This window comes from Harmonia axyridis, chromosome 2 (assembly GCF_914767665.1).
Source record: "Harmonia axyridis chromosome 2, icHarAxyr1.1, whole genome shotgun sequence".
Taxonomy (NCBI): domain Eukaryota; kingdom Metazoa; phylum Arthropoda; class Insecta; order Coleoptera; family Coccinellidae; genus Harmonia; species Harmonia axyridis.
The window spans coordinates 8291104-8316091 of NC_059502.1; the positions used below are offsets into that span (position 1 = coordinate 8291104).

The 24988-nt window shown below is 37.6% G+C and overlaps 1 protein-coding gene across 2 annotated transcripts in view; it reads left to right on the plus strand.

Annotated features, from left to right (window-relative positions):
- Positions 1-455: 455 nt before the first annotated feature.
- LOC123672918 (LIM/homeobox protein Lhx9-like) overlaps positions 456-24988 on the plus strand; it is a 211747-nt gene continuing 187214 nt past the window's right edge. Inside the window, exon 1 of one of the 2 annotated variants that reach the window (XM_045607268.1) lies at positions 456-911. In XM_045607268.1, the coding sequence (XP_045463224.1) occupies positions 864-911 (48 nt within the window). In that variant the 5' untranslated portion in view covers positions 456-863. The remainder of the gene's footprint in view (positions 912-24988) is intronic. The other variant, XM_045607267.1, reaches the window with a different exon arrangement.

A 24988-nucleotide genomic window follows, 5' to 3' on the forward strand; every position in this document is an offset into this window, starting at 1 on the left:
TCAAAAACGATGTATATAGATCAATTTTACAAAATAAATAACCTCTCCTATTGTATTGTCACCAGAGGAAAATCAAAACGAAAACATTACAATTTCACGTAGTAAGACACATCTCTCAGCAGTAAGTAAGAACCATGCGATTCCCCAAGTGGAAAAACAAGAAAGTCGCCGCACAAAATCCCATCCATCAAACAATCGACACCAACAAACTCCAGTCGAGACACCGTACGAGGCGCGAGATTGCAATCAATCGTAGCAGAGGTGTGGGCCGGGCCTAACCGCGTACCCATTATCCTAGTAACAATATTTATTTAGGTACCAGAAGCAGCGATCGCTCGCGTATACATTTGTAACGTGGCCCCTTATCTAGATTTGGATAGGATAGCCGACCCTTCCAGTCCCGCTTCCTAGGTGTCACTCTGCCCCACTCCTCGGCGGGGGCGTGGCCGCGCCAGACAGCGTCCCACATGCGCGTTGCGCTCGTGGCATTAGCCGCTCAACGTCCGAACGAGTGCGCGGTCTCTCTGTGCTCCTTTGCGTCAACATGCGCGATTCCGTTGTCGATTTTTTGGCCAGCCCGAAATCCGCGCTTATGTAATTTTCCGGCCCGGTTGAGGCATCCTCGAACTGTCCGTCGGCGGCTCGCAAAACTCGCCTTCGAACTAACCCCTTCCGGAGAGTGCGAAAATGAGTGCGTCCAGGTGAGATTTACCCGTCGGGTGGCCCGTTTTTTGTTCGTTGCGTTCGCCAGTGGTTTTTTTGATTTTTTTTTTGGTTTCTGTTGTGATATTTGGGATTTTCACCGGACCGTCGGATCATAGGAGGCGACCACGAAGACTTCAGCTCCTTCGGATCAGCCGCAGATGGGAGTTTTTGAGGAGAGTGCTCCCCGCTTGCGCGTGATGCATTGGGTGAGTGTGGAGAATTTGGTGGTTGGTTAAAGGGATGCGCCGAGCATAGAAAATCGCGTTGGAAGGTCGCGGGGTTGTTGTGGATCTGTGGTTTTGCATAGAAGATATGGCAACGGAACTTTTGGCATTTCCTAGTCCTATATGTTTATTGATGTGCCTGAATGTTTACAATAAATACAATTTTGGGTAGAAAATGATCATGTCATTGGCTGTGTGCTAGAACTTTTTCTGAGGGGAGATCAGCATAGGTCAATCTGCCTGATCTAGCTAGGTATTTGGATTATTTTTTAAATTTCGATCCGATCGTACTAAAACAATAAGATATCCTAAAATTTTACCGTCTATCTATTACACCTGATGAGATAATAATATCTATTTTATTTGTTCAGCGAAGATATTTTGACGATTAGCTTCTGATACCTATAGAAGTATGAAGTGGCAGATAGGAAGGAGAAGAAAAGATACCTAAGCATTCATTCTGTATTTCTGTGTTTGTGTGCGATATTCGTAGGCACAGAAAAATAGTTTGTTAATAAAACAAAAATGACATTTGTGAACTGTATGTATAAAGCTTTAAGAGAGTTCGAAATATTCAATCGGAAATTCTATACCTATACCTATTTAATGTTGCATTCTATGTTCTGGATACTATAATCAATCAATAGGAGAAAATTGAGGAATCTTGTTATTTGGATAGAATAATTATCCGACACCAACTTGAGTTGTATAAAAAAATGCCGATATGAAGAAAAATAAAATGAATATGAAAGTTGATTATTTCATTCATTAAGGAAAGACAATACCCATCTCAATTCATTGGAGAAAATCTAATGATCAATCGGCAACTCAACCAATAATTATTGTACCTATATCTAAGGGTTTTATGTTGCACTTAGGTATAGTTCTTGAAAATTGAATTTGCAAAGTCGATATTTGAGTTCTAATATTCACCATGCTCCATGGATGCTGTTTTCAAGTTTGGGATAATCAATTCCGACAATATATTTTCAGATCAAATGTTAAGTTATAGCTTGCAAGTAAAGCTCCGGACGTCAAATAGTCAATTTTTTTCATTCAATTGATAAATTTCACATTTTATCGTAAATTGTGAATCAAAATCGAAGAATATTTATTTATAAAGCATATTGAAGAATATCACAATCATTCAATATTTTGTAGACTTTATCAGCTTTAAGACAACAATTCCTTGAAAATAAGTATGCAAACAAACTGAAAAATTATCAAAAAATATAGGACCACCAAAAAATTTATAAAAAACTGTAGTTACCAATCCAGCATTGATTCAGAATCAGGCGGATATCGGAATCACCTGGATAAGTTGACTTACTACTATGTCAAAATAAAAAATGTATACGGAATTGCCAATTAAAAACATACTGAGAAAGGAGAAAAAATCAATCGGGGTCATTTAAGGTTGAAAAGGGATCCAAATGTCCGAGACGGTATTCCTCTTCTATTGTCCTCTTATTTCAATGTCCTTGAGTAGATATCACCTATTTCTGACGCCTTAAGAATTGCTCTAACTAATCGAGTTCTAAACTTTTGGCGTAAAAAATTAAAAACCATAGTAGCTTCTCCAAAATTCCATACACCAAACCCCAAAACCAAACTCCCTAGGAAGCGCAAAGAAACCACCGGATCTAGGAGCCACCTCAAGATTCTGCCTGCGATAAGAAACTGATGGCGCCCGCGGCTGTGCGCGCTCGTCTTGAACCGTTAATGACGTTTAATTGTCAGTTTGGTACGTCGTAATTCGGCCTAATACGAAGGTCGATTCTGTGTCCGATCATCGAAGAGCTGACAGACAGGCAGCGGGCCCATAGAGAGATCTACCGACGGACGATGACGGCGTTTGGACCTAGAAACTGAGCTTTTTTTGGACGTTGTTTGAAGTTTATTTGAGATATTGATAGATTTCGTGGGTTTTTGTCTTCTTGTTTGAAAGATTTTAAGATGGGATGAGATTGTTACTTGAGAAATTCAGTCATTCAAGTCATATTTCCCCTACTGATCAAATTGTCTGTAGATTTAACTCCAACTTGGGATTTTTGACAATTTTCTGTGGAATCTAATTGAGAATGACATTTTGACATTTATACCTGCCCTGGAAGTTTTGACATGTTGAGGATCAGAGAATGTCACCATTGAGTTCTTCTTTTGCGCGATGAGCTCATCTAAGGAAATTGAAAAATTTTGACTGACATATATATACCTGTGTATATGAACTTTTCTGCTAACGCCAACACAGGTATCTTGGTTTTATTTTCGAACTGAAATACCTAGCAACAATTTTTATTATGAAGTGATATGAAATGTTTTAACAATAGTTTTTAATGTAATTCATTGAACAGTTGGTGAAAAAATATATGAAGGAAAATTGAAAGTGATTCTGTTTGTTCAGATTCGGGCACTAAGTTTTCACGCAATAAATTCGAAAAACGAGACACTTCCGTTCAGTTCACTTATCAGCTTCCGGCTATTTCCTATCTTATGATTTCTAGTATTTCTACCAGAAAATCACATGTTCCAATGAAATTATCGATTCTACCCAAACTAACACAGAAAATATCCTGAAATGAAAATATGGTAAACTGATCGTTTGGTGAACTAAGTCGAATGTTTCTCACAGAATTCAAAATTTCTGCGGGCTGAGGTTATGTATTATTTTGAATATTAGTTTACCCCTTACATGCCATAGAAATCATTTGAATACACTTCAAATTAAACTCTACTACATCAAATTTCTTGAAATTTTACAAGATATAACTTGGTTGTCTTCTACAATGAATATTATAACTATTTCCATATTATTTTTTTCAGTTTTGTTCGTGTAGATTTATCAGAATCGAGATCAAAATACAGATCAATGTTTTAATTCGATTCATAAAAAATTATCGTTGTCTTTTGATTCTTGGTGAATTTCAGCTTCGTCAATTCTATATAATTAAACAAACTCTTCTCAAACATGATAAATAATTAAACAACCTTGTGTTCAGTCTGTATGTCAATTTTTGAAGACAATAGTTGAACGTTCTCACTCTTGCGTTAAATAAACCTTACCAACTTCTTGTTATGCATTATTAAAAAGTATTTCAGTTAAATTTCACATAGTAAACATGAGAACTCTCATAACAGACGGCCTTCTACTTTCAAATACAAGAAATATGATATAAAAATGTAAATCAATTTTTTATTCTGACCAAGCAACATGAAACAAATACAACGAATAATACTTTTGTAGAATTGAAAAATGTTTGTTGTAAGGAATTTTATTCCATAAAATTCTATGTCAATTCATTCAACTTATCTTGCATGAAATCTGGCTGTATTTTTTTGAGTACTTATAATTCTCTCTTTTGTAATTCATGAGATTCATTGAATTCTACCATTCTTTTCACTTCGATACAAATCTGTGTACCTACCTACCTATCAGGTTAGGAAATATTACCATAGATGTGTTTGAAATTTTCACGATGACCTGGAATTTAGATCACACATTTTTTCGGTTTTTCACTTGAGCATGAAAATGTGTTATGGTTCCTTTCATGACGTAAACCTTAAAACCTTATTCAAAGAGGGATGTGGCCTGTCTTAGCTTTAGAAGGGTTGAAGTGGTTGAACACGAGAAGTCTTTTTGCAAACAAAAACATACCTGACCAAACATATTCATATTATCAGTGGTATAGTACAATAAACTTCTAGCATTCGAGAAAGGGCAGACAGTAGCTTGGCCTAATGAAATAAACAAGTAGATTTATCTCTGTGTTTCAAGAAGATAACATATCCATATCACTAAAGGTTTGTACGATAGGATATGTTAAAATAGTTGTGGGATTGCCTGAGTATAGGGTTGATAAAAATTCATTCACTGTGCACGATTTTTGGAGAGCTATATCGTAACTTTAAGACCGTTTTGATTTTTTGAAATGCAACTTACACTCTGATCATAAATAGAAGAATAAAAACTAGCAATAATGAGTATCTAGTCGCTGAAAGAATTTCTGCCAGATGTTCTGAAGTTTGCGAATCTATGGTGGATTTGTAAATCGCACGAGGTTATCAACATTTTTTTAATATCCATAGTACATACAATTTTTTTTCTATTTCAGTATCGTAATGAGTTCATTACAGTATCTACTAAAAACAGTGCTGTAATGAACTCATTTCAGCATTGATTTCAGTTATATTTTTCGTTTTGTGGTTGTCTATACTGACTTCCGATCCTATCAAATTTCAACACGAGGCAATTGTCAATATAATATAATTTGGATATATTAAATGATTTACAACATTATTCGCAATTTGTCTTAATTCTGGTGGTGTTAAATGGATTTTGTGAGACATAATTCACGAATTTAATGCGTAATTATATATTATTTCAACATTCGAAACGTACTATTCGAATTCAAATTCCGTAATCTGCCAATTTTCGTAACAGTCACACCAACTGCCAAGATAGAATACGAAAGTCACTAGGATGTATAATCTTGATTTTTCATTAAATCTCGAAGATATCGTCTAATACTCATTGCAGAAAGCAATTCCAACACTCATGCGTTCGAAAACTCGCTTTTTCGCGCTCATTTTCGAATTTCTCATTCGTGTTGGAATAGGAGTCCATTCTGCAACTTGTTTTACAATATATACTTTTATGTCAAATCAGTTAATTGCTACATTCACAAATTTGGAAATTTAATTAATTTTGATTTTAACATAGTGAATTATATTCTATGAGATCCACTATCGTTGCTAGGAAAAATCTGTCAAACTTCAATGGTAAACAGTGAAGAAATTGAAGAAAACTTCCTGAAGAAGCACAAAAAGGAGAAGAAAATTTATTGTGAAAAGGGTCACGAAACTCTTAGGACAAGATGTACCCCTCTTTGATCTCTCTGAAACATAAACTGCGAGCTTCTTATGGTCCAAATGTTCGATGGTGAAGTTAAGAATAAAAAAAAAACTGAAAGAGAGTTGTAATCCCTTTAATTGGTCTTTCAACTGTCCAATTCTATTTTTCTTCCGGGAGAATTCGGGTGAACAGTTTCATGACGCCTCCTAATAGTTCCCTTTTTGGCAACAGAGACAGAAATGTTGCACAGTAAACATTCGTTTTTTCCTTAAACTTCTATGAAGAAGAATTTTTCTTCTCTAATTCTGTGGTTATTCCTTTCATTCTTCCACATCTTGTAGAACAAAATCGTGCGAGAATATATCAGAAACGCACTGTTTTCATGGTTATATTTTATTATTATATGTTGGCACTCCGAACTTTCCGCAACGGCTTTATCTGTCAATTCATCAATCTGCCTTAAAGAAATCAGTTCTGCCAACCAACATTTTTCGATGCAAAAATCACTAAATTATATTTATGGAAATATTTAATTAATTTCAATGAAAATGCAATGAATTAGAGAAAATAATGTATAATACTATTACAGAAGGCTCATTCTACCACTTGTTCATTCCAAAACTCGCCACTTCGTGGCTCGTTTTTGAATTTTGAACTCGTGGAAGAATATCAATGCCTTCTGCACTTGTATTATAAATAACTATTCTTCCCATTCCAAATGGAAATGGTTTGTTTTCACCTTCTTACGACTGCTTGTCATAATATTAATATTCTTTATACATAAGTATGTCCTTACTTTTCGGCAGAGCCAACAGCTTATACTCCCATAAGGCATAATGCAATCAATATTGACATTGGTAATTACACAAAATTTTGCGAAACGGTACGATACAAAATAAGTAACTTGTGGCATCTCTGGACTTTTGCTGCAATACGCGTTCTGGAACAAGTGCGCGACGAACGCAACTGTTATCAGGGCCCTGTTTATTTTAACGCGCTCGGGTCACCGCTACGATCAGTCTGACTCCGATATTTTTCCCAGAGGTCAAGATTTCGAACCCGAACGGACCGACACCCTGTCTCCTCTTCTCACACTTTGAGCTGATAGCGGAGTTTATTTTTTTTTCCTCTTGTAATATGAAGTCTTTGTTGCTAGGCGAGATTCAGAGCATCTAGGTCGGTCTGCCGTTGATATACCGTCGGACGGTGGGGACTTAGCTTTATTCTGAACAATAATGGTTGTGTGTTCTGTGAGGAATTACCTAAAAACCTCTGGATGAATAAGGGTCGATGGTGAAATCATCGAAGTTTCTGATGAGCAGAATGGTTCATTGTTTTTTACTGAAGTTCCTCACGAAGCCTTAGCCAAGCCCTAATTGAAAATCTAGGTATCACTCAGAGAAAAATGATATATTCACTTAAAAATTATATTGAAGAAATGACGCTCTGAAGGAAAAAGACCGAAGGTGAATAAGTAAAATATCGGATTGGCAAAAGACAAGATCAAGAAATAACCACAAGGAAACGTGATATTACCATCAAAGAGAGACTAGTTTCGCTCTTCTTAGTGCTCATCAGTTTTCCCTTCGTTGTCATCGTTGGTGGAGTTATGCGATACTGATAAGCTCTGAGATGTGTGAACCCAGTATATCGCTATTCCTCCCTCTGATGGCAGCATGTTTCCTTGATGGTATTTAATTGAAAAAATTGTAGTGACAAAACCATGTAGTGCAATAGGTATTTGCACCGACAGTGTCCTGTCAGCAGTCCCACCATTACCCAAAGCTCAGCTCGTGGTAGCTTCAGGAGCTTCCTGGTATAGGTCGGTGACAGCACCACAAATTTCTTTGCTTGAGCAAGACCCTGAGTGTTTCGAACGGACATATGTACGGAACCTCTATTCGAAAGTTATCTTATATGTGGATTGCCGGACGCAAGGATATACTTAAATTTGAGGGGTTCGTTCAACCCTGGGTTCAACCTTATTCTTTTGGGCTCAAAATTCGAAATTACAGACATTATGACGAAATGATAAAGTTATCGGTCCCGAAAACGAGGGTTCAATGTTCAATGATACACTATTGGAAGAAATGCAGAAAAAAATCAACTAATAAAGTATATTATTAAAATAAGAGAAATATTAGAGTGAAGAAGAAATTTAGAGGAAGACCAAGAAAGAAGGAACACGATACTATAAACTGAAAATCATTAAAAAAAACTGCAAAGTCCTTCGCGTAACAGATAATAACAAGCGAAAACAATAAATATTAATGCTCGATTAATGCTAAGCACACCACGATGAAAGCAAACTCCGGCCACAAAAGTCGTTATCAAGCATTCAGTATACGTAAGTCAACATCAATTTACCTCGTACCAGACCCATTTGCAATTTTACACTTGTACTCCACCTCGAAATTAAACTACATCAAAAAAACACCTTGCCATCATTACCCCGGTGCTAAAATATACAGATTTCTTTTTCGCTCCGTGCCCCAGACGCGATTTGCATGTAACGACCGGCCCTCTAAAAAATTATTATGAAGATTCGAAGAGAATTCAGAATTCAACAACAATTATGTCGCAACACAAACGACTTGAACGGCTTCTCTTTATTAGGTCAAAGGCGGCAGGTGCGAACATTTTTAGCATTAATAATGTACGCTATTAGCGAAAACTATCATCGGGGTGGGTATATCATTTTTTTTAATTGGTATTGCAGCATGTAAAATGACAGGACAATCTGTTTTGTGGTACTTAATGGAGCGGCTCGTTTGTGGAAATTAAAAAAGATATAGATATGTGTTTTTTTTTTCGAGAGGATGTAAAATGCTTGAGGGACAGCTGGAAATTGAAATACTAGATATACAGATGTTTAGAATCTTCGGCTAATCATTTTAAGTATTCCATATTAATATGTATATGTTTTTATAGAAGGAATGATACTATTTGAAATGGTTATAATGCTGCAACACTGTGTATTATTCTTTGACATTACAAATGTCATTTGTGTTCAGTAGGTTATGCCGTTAGTTACATACTTCAACAAAGTTTGGACATTGTCTTATGAAAATCAGTGATCTTTTTTTAATACTGAAAGAAATTTAAGAATTTATTTAATCGATTCACCATTCGTCGTATTGTGGACAAATTTGAACGTGCATTTTCTTCATATCATACTAAAATACCACTTTCGAATTTGTCTATAATACTACGAAGTCTATTAACTGATTAATTTCGCCCATGATTTTTTTTAAATTTTCTCTCAGTTTTCACGAATGAGCACTGATTTCGATAAAACGATTCAACAATTTCAAAATGTTGTTGAAGCGTGTATCTTTCCATGAATGAATGTCTTAACCTACTGAACAGGAATGTCATAAATTCATATACAGCATTGTTGTTATAACCATTTTGAATTGTATCATTCCTATATGTTGTATGTTATCAACACGGATAATCCTAAATAACAGCAGATTAGTATATTTTAAAACAGGTTGCAGAATGGGCTCCTATTCCAACACGAATGTGAAGTATTCAAACGCATGAGTGTATTAGACGATATTTTTTCTATTTCAGTCAAGTTTTGTGAAATATTGTCGAAATTCAATGCAAAATTCAGATTTTACATCCTAGTGACTTTTGTATTGTATCTTGGCAGTTGGTGTGACTGTTACGAAAATTGACAGATTACGGAATTTGAATGTGAATCTTACGTTTCGAGTTTTAGAAATAATTTATAATTACGCCTTAAATTTGTCCAATATGTCTGACGAAATCGATTTAATACCACCAGAATTAAGAGAAATAACGAATAAAGTTGCAAATCATTTCACTATATCCAAATTATATTATATTGACAATTGAATTGAATCGAAATTTGATAGGATCGGAAGTCATTGTAGACAACCACAAAACGAAAAATATAACTGAAAACAATGCTTTAATGAACTCATTACAGCATTGTTTTTAGTACTGTAATGAATTCATTGCTATAATCGAATAGCGAAAATTATTTTTGGATACTTTCTGAGTTTGAAACAATTTTGTTTGGTCGATAATTTTAGGGAAACAAACAATTCCTTGCAGTTTCCAGCTTTATGGATTATCTACGGTACCTGTTGGTGAGACGGTAGGACTTGTTTACCGGTTGCTATGTCAAAGACTCCGGCAAAATATTTTGCCGACGCAAATTATACCAGCTGAAGTCTCTATAACTATACCTTAGATTCCACATAAACTAAGAACCGAAAATGAACCGATTATAATAAAATGACTTACACCTAGTTGCAGGAACGTTCAAATTTAATGCTGCATTAAAAATGTTAATCCTCCATTCAACGTCGCAGGTCCTCATCAATAGGCTTCTCCTAATGGATGATTAAAATTTTAATGAATGCCTCAAATTTTAATGAACGTTTCTGCAACTTGGTGTATGACACGTTAAATAAAAACATTTTGGTTTTACAGTTGTTCTAAAGATGTCTGATGTATCAGTGGAATAAGTATTGACTGAAACTGATATAAGGAAAATATTACTTTTTTTAAATGCCGTTTTCGACTTATCGTTTTGAAGTAGAAATTAATTTACCCAAATCTGGGAACAATATCACTAACGTACCTATATTAGACAATAATTGTCTTCAATCGGTAAAACTTGAAGTTCTTGATATCTAAAATACTATTTCATCATACAGATGATGAGAAAATAATCTAAAAATTACTTTGAATTATTCAACTTTCATTCATTGAAAAACAACATAATGAAAAAAATCGGCCCACCATCCAACTACTGATCACGTCCAAATCTGCTTGGCTCAAAAATTGATAGACACTTCGAATGAATTTTTACAGATTTTACATACTTTATAGGCATAGATCGAAAAGAAATCTCCGTCAAAATAAATGCAACAGTCATTTCCGAAATGAACAAAAACATCCAGACATCGCGTAGGTATACCTTTGCTTATATGTTTCGCCACGCTGCTCGAAACCTTGAGGTAAAACCGCAGAATAAGGCCAGAATTGGCGAGAAGTAAATACAAAAGAGCTGAGCACCCACAAACAACCCGTTATCGCTGCCGTTCAGGAAACAACTGGTCAAATTGATAGCGACAAGCATCCGTAGTTGTAACACGTTAGATAAACCGTGTACGGAGATATTTTTCCAAACAATCAACGAATTTCGGAAGGATATAAGCGCGGTGTGTGATTTCACTTGGAGGACCGCTGTTTAATTTTATCTGGTAAAATATCGTGCGTAATCAGTTCTGGTTCCCGGTAGCTTAATGGTACGGTTCCTATACGCGGTTCTGCACCGTAATACAGAAAGGCGTAAATTTATCGGCATACTATATAGATTTCTCTGAGTTGGATTTCTAAGTCATCAAGAGTAGCTGGATGATTTTCTGAACTTCTCAGCCTTCTATTGAGGTTGTCCCAAACCTGCTCAATCAGATTGAGATCTGGACTTCTTGCTGGCCATTCCATTCGAGAGACTTCAACCTCTTCAAGATACTCCTAAACGATGCGCGCACGATGGGGTCTGGCATTATCTTCCATAAAAATGAAATTTTCACCAATGTATGGGGCAAATGGCACTACATGCTCTTCAAGAATGTCCCTTATATACCTATCAGCATTCATAGCTCCATTGTCAACGACCACTAGGTCTGTGCGAGCAGTCAAAGATATTCCACCCCATACCATAATCGATCCTCCCCCGAAACCAGTAGTATTCAGGAAATTGCACTGAGCATATCTTTCATGTGGACGTCTGTATACAAGGGAACGTCGATCACAATGGTATAGGCAGAATCTAGACTCATCTGTGAAGAGAACACTTTCCCAATCAGCCTCTTCTTAATGGATATGCTCTCTCGCAAAATCCAAACGCGCCCTTCGATGGGCTGGGGTAAGAGCTGAGCCTCTTGCCGCGACACGAGGCCTTAAATCATATTCTGCGCACAGAAACGCAGAACCAAATATATAAAAGGTGTTTTTTTTGGAGCTGTAGAACTTTGAATTGCAATAAAAGAACGATGGATTATTCGATTGACATGAATTTTATTTATCCGCAAGATAATCTTGTGGCATTACATTTCAAATATGATTTCTGGCATATAACCGCCACGGCTGGCTCGGATATAGTCCAATCTGGACGTCCAATTTTCGATGACTTTTTCCAACATTCGTGGCCGTATATCGGCATTAACACGGCGAATGTTGTCTTACAAATAGTCAAGGGTTTGTGGCTTATCCCCATAGACCAATTACTTTACATAGCCCCACAGAAAGTAGTCTAGCGGTGTTAAATCACAAGATCTTGGACGCCAATTCACAGGCCCAAAACGTTTTTAGGCGGTCACCAAACGTTACAATAAACCGATTGTGGCACGAGCTGTGTGACATGTTGCGCCGTCTTGTTGGAACCACAGCTCCTGGACATCATGGTTGTTCAATTCAGGAATGAAAAAGTTAGTAATCATGGCTCTATACCGATCACCATTGACTGTAACGTTCTGGCCATCATCGTTTTTGAAGAAGTACGGACCAATGATTCCACCAGCCCATAAAGCGCACCAAACAGTCAGTTTTTCGGGATGTAACGGTGTTTCGACATACACTTGAGGATTAGCTTCACTCCAAATGCGGCAGTTTTGTTTGTTGACGTAGCCATTCAACCAGAAGTGCGCTCCATCGCTAAACAAAATTCGCTTATGAAATCGGGAACAACGACAATCTCATTTTGGGCCCATTCGACGAATCTACGCCTTACTTGATGATCGTTTGGCTTCAATTCTTGTACGAGGATTTTGTAAGCACGCAAACCAAGATCCTTCCGCAAAATCTTCCATAAAGTGGATGGACACAGGTCCAATTCCTGTGCTCGATGGCGGATAGACTCATTCGGGTCTTCCTCAATGCTACGCTCTACAGCAGCAATAGCTTCTTCTGTACGCACCTCTGTACGGCGTCTCTGTGGATGCGAGTTATCAATAAGAGATAAAATGGACGTAGTGCGCGATACGTATTCCGCACAGAACCATTATTTTCGAAATAAAATTGCACTATTTGCGAGCGTTGTTCAGGCGTGAGTCTATTCATGATGAATTGTCAAACCAAACTGAGAATAAATCCCTTGACAGCTGTTAAATCGGTCGCCATCTTGAACAGTAATGCGAACTTAAAGTTATATACCTCGAAAAAAAACACCCGTTAGTTCGGCTGGAAGACCCTATATAGATTAAACAGCAACAACTTTAAAATCCTTTATCTCGAAAACAAACCGTTTGTGGGCCCCTATTTCATAAGACTTTTTTTTTAAATGATCTGAGGAATCTGTCATTTTCATGATTATACATATTTAGTTCAATGTAGAAGAGCGATTTTTGTGCAGTACACTATAGGAATTTGTGATTTTTGTTCATGCGATGTGTCTGGCACATAATGTTCAAACGTATATCACCTTTGTACAACTGGAAGTCCTTTGGATGCACAAAGGTAGTTCAAAAAAATGTACTGGCGTGAAGCTGATTTTCAGGGAGGAAGGTCTAGAAACTTTATAGTGCCACCCATATTAGCAGAGTTTCTAGTTTAGATTTCAATTCACAAAAATAAGCTAACACCCAAAATATCTCAGGCATAACCAGCAAAAACAAATTTTCATTAAAAATCCTAATTTATTTGTCAATATAGTCGCCTTCAAGAGTGATACATGGTACACCAGTGCTCCTCTAAGTTTGTCATACTTTATCTGTAGGAAGATCCGCCTTTGCTCTCGAAATAAGCAGGGGATCAGATTAGAAAATTTTCTTCTTTGGTAGAAGGGTTAAAGTGTAAGAGTAGCGTAAGCTAAACTTTCGCCCAATAAAGACGATTATTAGAATGGTATAGGTACATCTCTATTTCTTAGACAACGAGATTTATCAACAATCGTAGGTATACTCAAAGGGTGAAGTAATCACTCTTCGAACATTGTTCAAATTGTTTCGATAACTGGGTAGAGACAAATTCTTGAATTTAAAACTGTCTGGTTTCTTCCTTTTGTAATAACAATAAGAAGAGTTCTCATTTCATTTACCAGATGCTTATCAACATCTACCTCTTTTCGCATCTCTAATCCCATGTCAAATGACCCTTTCTGATCATCAGTTTTTAACTGACCCCCTGTAGATAATCCTCTTGTTCCCCCGGCTCTCATCACCAAATGGATAGGTATACAACTTCGTTCCATAAACATTTACGGATCGGAAGAACATATATCTGCCTAGTTTGCGAATCCACTACAGAATTCCTCAAACATTGACTTTATCCGGCTAGCCATGATAGTTCGCCTCAAGACTATGTTTATCTAGCACCAAAACAAATTCACAACGAGGACCGATATACATATTTCAGGTTCCTTTCTTATCGCTTCGCCGGTAGAGTGTGTTCAGAAACAGACAATGATGGACAGCAAATATAGGAATAATTTAATCAAGGAGCCGCATTCTGTACAAATACAAACATGCTGGAGATTATTCTAATCTGCGTGTTCTTCGTTTCATAAGCGGGATATTTCAGATAAATTGTCTTTGGTAGATTAAGTGGGTTTTTGCACACAAGTCGGTGGATTATTCGGGAATATGTATATGATAGGAGTGAATTTTTGGTTGTGATTGTGGTACCTGTGGTTCGGAGAATTATTTACATTTGTACTGATTTTTGAGAATTTCAAACTTGAATTGATGATTGCTTAGGAATCTATAAAAGTGAAAACATTGCAAACTCCACAGTTTGATTAAGTTTTTCTTCCTGTCTAGTAAAATATCTCGAATCATTGAAAATATTAGCTTGAAACATATTAAAAACTTGGGGCATCCTAGATTCGAACTTAGATTTTGTACTATGGTTAGGTTATGATGGTTTATCTTTATGTTTAGAGTGACTTTTGAGTCGAACTGCAGAAAGTGATTTTTTTTTGGAAATTCTATAATATAATTGTCAGATTTTTTGGGAGGCTAGCACGTGGACTGTGCGTCCTTAGTGCATAATGAAAAAATATTCTGAAAATGTCATACTAATATGTTACTCAATAAGTTCCTGGTAAGATGCATAGAATCCCTGGTGTGTGTACTGATTCGATTTTGTTTCTGACTTTTTGAGATATCCATCTGTTGCTTTGGTGTTCTGCTTCACCAGAGTTCTGTTAGGTGGCGCTCTTCAGGAATTTTCGAATTCCCGCCATCCGCCTGACGCCGTATAAAAATGAAATACTGATTTTAGACTTTACAAACTTTTAGAATAAATTACAATTCAGTTCATATCGAATATTTTATGAAATGAATGGAATATAATGACAGAGTATAGAAGATTGTTATGGGCATACAATATAAAATATTATTGTCCTATACTCAAAAGTCACGAGAGCTGAGAATCGAGAGAAATGTCATATATAAACGATGTATGCGCCATCTGAAACAGACGCGATCTCTCGAAATCAAGAGGGTATAAATCTGAAAAATCTCCCGTTTTGTCTGAAAGTTTACAGGTTTAAGTAGACACACCAGGTTTTCTATGCATCTTAGTTCCTGGCTTGGCTAACATAATATGTTATAGCAGGCCTTGACATATTATATCAATGCCAGTGGCATACTTATTTCTCGTTAGTAGCAAACTTTAAAAGATGTGTGTGAAAATTTCAGAAAATAGAGTGATGTCCGGATCGAAATATTGAAATTTAGTTGATGTTATAATTGTTGTTGTTTAAAAAAATGGATAGAAACGAGTTTTTAATTTATGCATTCGAAAAAGCTTCAAATTTTTATTCCGAGGCACTTATTTTCAGGAAAGAGAAGACTCAGAAGGGAATTTTTCAATGAATATTTGTTGGAAGAAATGAATTATTTTTGAAGAGAGTCAATAAAATGAATTTGGATGAATGACATACATTTTATGTTTCATCAGCCTATTAAATTACAAAACCAGCGTTGAGCTAGGTCAGTGTCTGGATAGGTGATCGCTTTTTTTATGCATTATGACTTCACTCGAATTTTTAGGGTAGATAATCACAAATGGACAGATAAACAAGCTAGAAAAACTCCCGTCTTCGCGTCAGTGCACTTTCAAAGCACATTTCGAATCCGTGACCCGATTTCCGCAGCGATTAGAGAGCCCTCTGCCGGAAACATGGCGCGACCGCAACCTGAGCGCCGTCGGCTCGTTTCATGGCCTACTCAATGCAATTTGTACACTGTAAAATTTCGCAATGAAATTTAACGCAACAAAGTTAAGATAACATTTATGTGACACGCTTATCAATTGCAATTCATTATTTCGATTTATGCCCGACTGTTTCGCCGATTTTCAAAACAATGCGCGTTCGAGGCGCCTATTGGCGGTGTCCGACCATAGAACTGCGACCGGAGGCGGTTCTTCTTCTGTGAATGGGCGTAGGGCGAAGGTCGAGTTTCAAGGGTAGAAAAATGGTTCTGTAAGAAAGAATCTGAGAGAATGTTGTGGATTTTGGATGGACAAGTTTCCCTTCACCACATAGGCGTACGACATTTCTTCCGCCGTTTTTTTTCGAAATATTTCGCGTTCGATAACGATCGTCTGTGTTTGTTTAAGTCGGTTTTAACAACTTATAATACACTACACCTAGCTGGTCTCACCAAATACTGAGCATGACCTTGGAACTGTGAATATTCGGTTTGGCCGTCGACGTGGAAGCATTGCCGGGATATCCCTATGATTTTCTGCTCTTGGGATTATCGTAATGAACCCATTTTTCCTCCCAATCACCATGCGAAGCAGAAATCCCTCCCGTCTTTGCCTTGCAAGCAGCTGTTCACAAGCAAACAAACGCGTTCAACATCTCTCGGCTTCAACTCGTACGGCACCCAATTTCCTTATTTCTGAATCATTCTCATGACTTTCAGGCGTTTTAAAATGGCTCGTTGCGCCACTCCCAATGATCCTGGCAATTCTTATTGCGTTTGACGGAAGTCTTGATCAAGTAATGCCACCAATTCTGCATCTTCGAAAACCTTCTCTCTTCCACTGCCATGCTGGTCTTCGACGTCACCGTTCTTGAAGCATTGAAACCACACTTGGCACGTTCTTTTACTAATAGCAGCCTTACCATAGGTATTTGAGAGCATTCTATGAGTTTCAACCGCAGATTCCTTCATCATATTCAAGCAGAAAATCAAAACCTCCCGCAAAATTTGGCTCGTAAGCTAACATGTTTTATCGAGAATAACTTTATGATGCAAAGCAAACACAAATCGACTAATATTTCGATGTCGTTATGTTAACAAATACCTAAGCTTATTGTATGACACCTACCATCTATTTATTTCGACTACCACTAATCGCTTCAGCGATCTATTGCAAAAGGACAGAAGCAAAGTTGTACACCTAATAATTCGGGAGTTTTTATACTGAGTGTGTTGTCCTAAAATTGAGCTGCGTACGCAGTGAATCTTTTGGAGAACGGACTGATTTTACGAATATTCCTGGCGAAGAAGGCCAAGTGACAATAAGATAATTTTTGTGGTGAGTTTGGACACATGGCGAAATGCTCATATAATGTTTTCATTATAAGGAAACCTGCAATAAGAACTTAATCTGTTCCCGTTGCTCTCCCTGCAGCATCCGCCCCTGGTACTTTCATCCCATTAAACCGGTGAAATGAAAAATGAAACTGTACAAAGGAGCAATATATCACTCTCTCCACTATATACCGTTTCGAAAAATTACACCTTGTATGCAAGATTGATATAATTTAGCACTGGATAGTGGTAATATTAATGCTATTAGTCAGGAATGTTTTCATTATTCCATAGACTACCATTTGATATTTGCCGTAATCATGTCTGAAGCACCCAGCTAATAATACACCAAGCCTACTGGCTGCGAAATGATTTAATACTTATGGAGATGTTGGCTGAATGGCTCTTTGGGTTAAAAGTCACAATGTGTATAATACGAATAATTATCTGCTGAAGACAACGGTATTATATGCCTCCTTGAGAAAGGTACCTACATGCGTCTGTCTGGGGAATTTTTTTTCAAAGGGGGGAATACTTGAGGGGATTTGCGGTGACTACAGATCTTTTAATATCTTGACTAACAGAATTGTACTGGAAGGATTTAAGGTGGATGAGTTTGAAATTTTTATTTCAGTTTGAAGTGAGACATTTTCCAATAGGAATGATGACATTAGAAATAGTTATAATGGCAACAATGTCTTTTATTTTTTGACATTTCTTATGTCACTTGTGTTCAGTAGGTTATGCCTTTTAATCATGAGAAGATACTCACTTCAACAACGTTTAGACATTGTAAAATTGTTTTATCAAAATTAGTGCGTCATTTGTGAATAATGAGAGAAATTTAAGAAGAATTCATTCAGGAATCTTAACCAATTAATCTAATCAAATTTGAAAGTGATTTTTTTTCAATTTCAGAAGCGACCACAAAACTTCCTTTACATTCGGTAGACTCGGAAGCAAAATAAGATACCTGAAATGGTCTTAAGACTTCTAACATATTAAGCAAAGAATTAATTAAGTTGACTTAAAAATATTTAAGGGGAAGAAAATAAAATTATTGGAGAACGTCCTTTTGAAGAAACTATACTATATAAAGGGTGTTTTTTTTTAGAGCTATAGAACTTTAAATTGCAATAAAACAACAATGGATTATTCGATTGACATGAATTTTATTCACACGCAAGATAATCTTGTGGCATTACATTTTAAATATGATTTCTGGCATATGACCGTCACGGCTGGCTCGGATGTAGTCCAATCTGGACGTGCAATGTTCGATTACCTTTTCCAACATTTGTGGCCGTATATCGGCAATAACACGGCGAATGTTGTCTGCCAAATGGTCAAGGGTTTGTGGCTTATCCGCATAGACCAATGACTTTACATAGCCCCACAGAAAGTCGTCTAGCGGTGTTAAATCACAAGATCTTGGAGGCCAATTCACAGGTCCAAAACGTGAAATTAGGCGGTCACCAAATGTGTCTTTCAATAAATCGATTGTAGCACGAGCTGTGTGGCATGTTGCGCCGTCTTGTTGGAACCACAGCTCCTGGACATCATGGTTGTTCAATTCAGGAATGAAAAAGTTAGTAATCATGGCTCTATACCGATCACCATTGACTGTAACGTTCTGGCCATCATCGTTTTTGAAGAAGTACGGACCAATGATTCCACCAGCTCATAAAGGCACCAAACAGTCAGTTTTTCTGGATGTAACGGTGTTTCGACATACACTTGAGGATTAGCTTCACTCCAAATGCGGCAGTTTTGTTTGTTGACGTAGCCATTCAACCAGAAGTGTGCTTCATCGCTAAACAAAATAAAATGGACGTAGTGCGCGATACGTATTCCGTACAGAACCAGTATTTTCGAAATAAAATTGCACTATTTGCAAGCGTTATTCAGGCGTGAGTCTATTCATGATGAATTGCCAAACCAAACTGAGAATAAATCACTTGACAGATGTTAAATCGTTCGCCATCTTGAACAGTAATGCCAACTTAAAGTTATATACCTCGAAAAAAAAACCCGTTATAACCATCAATATTTGAAATTGTAGTAGATATTCCAAAAATGAATTAACGAAATCTAACGTCATATTATGAAGTTGATGTTATCAAGTGGCACACGTCCTCAAATTGAAAATCGCAAATAAATTTTCCCAAATCTTTCTTCGCTATCAGGTCTTTCCTATGTAAACTCTCCAAGAATCATAACTCTTCAAAAAAATCAGGCACAAACCCTTGTCAACGAGGGAAACTAATGTCCCTAACGAAATCATTTGTGAAATCTCGAATTATAAACCATTCCAGGATGTCTTCATTCCCGTGAAGACCACCTACATCCTACGGTACTTAGTAGATGTTATTTATAGATTAGAATTATTTAAAAATATATTTGTCCCTTCACAATTGCCGTTGTTGACGCTTCATAATCTACGACTACCTGAAGTTTCGAGGGTGGTTTTAAGGCTGAGTACACACGTTCATGTTTGCAGGATCTCGGATTTTGTACTCGTTGAAAATGACTTCCGTTGATCTCATAAATAAGTTCATCAATTCAGTAGAGCTTTCAATGGTTTATATAGAAATCATCCTCAGTTTCTCGAAAATCGAGAGGATTGTAAACGATCGTACAAATCTTGTTGTGGAGACCGTACTTTAGCGTATTCTATGTGTGCTCTCTTTGTCCAATAAACATATTTCTCTTAATACCTCATGGAATCTGAGCTTAGGTGTTGAGATTTCGGTTATAAGCTGTTGAGAAGAGACTTTAAGTACCTCAGAATCCGATGAGTAAACATTGTTCATTGTCAACTTCTTCAAAATCTTCAAGTGGGTGTTTTATTTGAAACAGGTGAATGAAGTGAATGGTGTGGTTCTAATACGGATTAACGTTTTCTTCGACAAGTTTTCTTTGAAATTGAAAGCTACAAGACGAGCGGATATGTCGAACAGATTCGAAAGATTTGTTGTGGGCAGTGGCGGAACAAGTCCTAAATTTGATATGGGCAAAGAAAATTTCTTCTTTATTCTCAGTTTGGTTTGGCAATTCATCATGAATAGACTCACGCCTGAACAACGCTTGCAAATAGTGCAATTTTATTTCGAAAATACTGGTTCTGTACGGAATACCTATCGCGCACTACGTCCATTTTATTTTGTTTAGCGATGAAGCACACTTCTGGTTGAATGGCTACGTCAACAAACAAAACTGCCGCATTTGGAGTGAAGCTAATCCTCAAGTGTATGTCGAAACACCGTTACATCCTGAAAAACTGACTGTTTGGTGCGCTTTATGAGCTGGTGGAATCATTGGTCCGTACTTCTTCAAAAACGATGATGGCCAGAACGTTACAGTCAATGGTGATCGGTATAGAGCCATGATTACTAACTTTTTCATTCCTGAATTGAACAACCATGATGTTCAGGAGCTGTGGTTCCAACAAGACGACGCAACATGTCACACAGCTCGTGCCACAATCGATTTATTGAAAGACACGTTTGGCGACCGCCTAATTTCACGTTTTGGACCTGTGAATTGGCCTCGAAGATCTTGTGATTTAACACCGCTAGACTACTTTCTGTGGGGCTATGTAAAGTCATTGGTCTATGCGGATAAGCCACAGACCCTTGACCATTGGGAAGACAACATTCGCCGTGTTATTGCTGATATACGGCCACAAATGTTGGAAAAAGTCATCGAAAATTGGACGTCCAGATTGGACTACATCCGAGCCAGCCGTGGCGGTCATACGCCAGAAATCATATTTAAAATGTAATGCCACAAGATTATCTTGCGGATAAATAAAATTCATGTCGATTGAATAATCCATCGTTGTTTTATTGCAATTTAAAGTTCTAGAGCTCTAAAAAAAACACCCTTTATATCTACTTCAATAGATAAGACTGCCTAGCCTGAACGTCTTTTCTGATTCTTTGTCATTCTTAAATAATTTTGTCTAATTTGCAATGTTTTTGGATTATATACATTCCAAAATGTCAACTCTAAAAATTTCAGGGGGTGTCAAGAATTTCTTTTCCACCAACGGTATCGAAAAGAATGAATCAAAAATTTACCTGCCTTTTTATTTTTCCGAAGGAATGTGATCCGATTGGACTGTTGTACCTATATGAGCCACCCTGTATATATTTTACATTATCCTCCTATAAGTTACAAAACCTAGTTTTTTCTCAGAATTTCTTTCTAACAGTGTAGGCATCGGTTCTTCTCAGCCATGAAGATCACCATGTGCATCTCATGTGAAAAAACCTGTGAAGAATGCTATCACGAAGATGCTAAATAAAAAGGCATGCGTGTAATATAAGCGTGTCTACTAACCATGAATAAGCGGTTAATACAGTAAAAATCTTTTTCAGAATTAACATTCATAAAAACCGTGTTCAGTTGTGTTTGTTATGCTAAGTGTACTCCGGTACGATTTGTTTCTAATTCGTAGAAAAAGGGCAAAATTAGCAGTCATATGTAACGTGAACAGATCTCATTATCAAGGAATTAGCAGAAGAATGAAAATATTCCACTTGAAGTACCCGCAGATTTTTTCCCTGAAGATATCTGTTTTTGTCGCGAAACGATGAAAGCTGTGCGAACCACGTTGCAAATTGCGAGCGTTCGAGTGAAATAACTCGAAACATCTAATTGAGCTTGTTTCAGAAAGTAAATCTAGATTCCCTAACAAATTAGAAGATTAAAAATTATATAAATATGAGATGTAATGTGTTTCTTCGGGAAACTTTTGCATCTTTGGAATATTTCGCAATACAGGAGGCATTTCGTTCTCTCGGGTACTTTTTCGAGTCCTGTGGTGAGATAATTACGAAAAAGGGTTCACTTGGTTTATGTACACGCCTCTTGAATTTGTTTTCATCAAGGACAACTGGGATATAAGCGGTATCCAATTTCATATAGAAGATATTCATGATTTGGTGAACAAAGAACAATAAATGAAATTCAGACTAGGCTAAGTCTGTAACGGGTGTTCTTTTCGAGGTATATAACTTTAAGTTGGCATTACTGTTCAAGATGGCTACCGATTTAACAGCTGTCAAGTGATTTATTCTCAGTTTGGTTTGGCAATTCATCATGAATAGACTCACGCTTGAACAACGCTTGCAAATAGTGCAATTTTATTTCGAAAATAATGGTTCTGTGCGGAATACGTATCGCGCACTACGTCCATTTTATTTTGTTTAGCGATGAAGCGCACTTCTGGTTGAATGGCTACGTCAACAAACAAAACTGCCGCATTTGGAGTGAAGCTAATTCTCAAGTGTATGTCGAAACACCGTTACATCCAAAAAACTGACAGTTTGGTGCGCTTTATGGGCTGGTGGAATCATTGGTCCGTACTTCTTCAAAAACGATGATGGCCAGAACGTTGCAGTCAATGGTGATCGGTATAGAGCCATGATTACTAACTTTTTCATTCCTGAATTAAACAACCATGATATCCAGGAGCTGTGGTTTCAACAAGACGGCGCAACATGTCACACAGCTCGTGCCACAATCGATTTATTGAAAGACACGTTTGGTGACCGCCTAATTTCACGTTTTGGATCTGTGAATTGGCCTCCAAGATCTTGTGATTTAATACCGCTAGACTACTTTCTGTGGGGCTATGTAAAGTCATTGGTCTATGCGGATAAGCCACAAACCCTTGACCATTTGGAAGACAACATCCGCCGTGTTATTGCCGATATACGGCCACAAATGTTGGAAAAAGTAATCGAAAATTGCACGTCCAGATTGGACTACATCCGAGCCAGCCATGGCGGTCATATGCCAGAAATCATATTCAAAATGTAATGGCACAAGATTATCTTGCGGATAAATAAAATCCATGTCAATCGAATAATCCATCGTTGTTTTATTGCAATTTAAAGTTCTATAGCTCTAAAAAAACACCCTTTACTATTGTGTAGTATAGAAACTCAATTGCCTAGAAAGATAATTGCTGGAATAATTAACACCCTTTATACAATAGTGGTTATCCTAAATGTTCTTCAAAACTACAAAGAAGACTTTTTCGAAAAGTTTCTAGGGGGAATGAGCACTAATTTCTTCCCAGTCTAAAGGCAAGAACCTAACTAGGTAAACTAACGCGGAATCAAGACTCTAGCCAATACTACTCTACCAAGTTAAAGCAAGCATAGTTGAACTGACAGCAGAGTGACGTCTTGGCAAGGGTATCTCAGAAACCCCTTTGGAAAACATTTCTCCACGCTGCCACAAAGAAACGACTAAACGCCAACATTCGAAACAGAAAGCCACCAGAAGAAGAAGAAGAACATGTCAGCCAATTCGAACAGCAATCGATTTCTATACTAATATCTCCTTCATAGTCAGAAAGACTCTCATTAGGGACCATTCAGACCTCGACAACCACACAAATAAACACCGCAACGTCCACCGTCCAGTCATAGACTTAACGACCACGTCCGACCACAGAAAAATCCGGCCGTTCCGAGTTATAAACTCTGTGAACGGACCAGAGAGAGAATGAACACGTAACTTTCAGATCGTCGCTTCGGGAGTGAGCGGACGCCGATATACAGACGTAAGGCCATTTTCGCAATTACCCTGTCCTGGGGCTGTCAATCAAAGCCGGAGAGGCATAATTCCAGAGTAATCGCTGCGGCGATAATCCGAACGCACTAAATAGGGAACTGTCACCGGTGTGTCAGTCCGGCCGGCGGTGCTGCCAACGTCAAGGACTCATAATAGATCTGCACCTTGCCGCCGATCGGGTTCTGTGGCGTTCGGTGCGATTCTGTGGTCTGATGTTGTGCGAGGAAAACGTTTTGATTTCGTTTGGAATCTAGATTCTGTCTGCAATAGATATTTTATCTTTGGATGGTGGCAACTCTTCGTTTCTTCTTCTTCTTCAACAGCCTGTCTGCATCCACTCCTGGACATAGGCCTCCCCTTGAATTTTCCAATTTTCTGTATCTTGAGCCAACTGGTGCCAACAGCGTCCGACCTTTGATTTAATATCATCTAACCAGCGTTTTGGTGGTCTTCCTACACTTCGCTTATGTTCTCGTGGTCTCCAATGTACAACTTTCTTAGTCCATCGATCGTCTTCCTGTCGAGCCACATGTCCCACCCAGGCCCATTTCATTTCCGCTTGTTGTTTATCCGCTTTCATTGCAGCACAACATCAATGTGCAACGCTAAAATACAGGCTTGTACTTGATTCCAGTTTCTTCTTCCAGAGTCCGAATAGGCACAATGCTTGTTCCATATCATAACTCGGCTCATCGAATGCTCTCAAATACCTATGGTGAGGCCGCTATTAGTGAAAGAACGTACCGAGTGTGGTTTCAACGCTTCAAGAACGGTGATTTTGACTTTGAAGACCCGCATGGCGGTGAAAGAGAGAAGGTTTTCGAAGATGAACAATTGGAGGCATTACTTTATCAAGACTCGTGTTAAACGCAACAAGAGTTGACATGATCATTGGGACTGACGCAACAAGCCATTTCAAAACGCCTGAAAGTGATGGAAATGATTCAGAAACAAGGAAATTGGGTGCCGAACGAGTTGAAGCCGAGAGATGTTGAATGGCGTTTGTTTGCTCGTGAATAGCTGCTTGCAACGCAAAGACGGAAGGGACTTTTGCATCGCATTGTGACTGGAGACGAAAAATG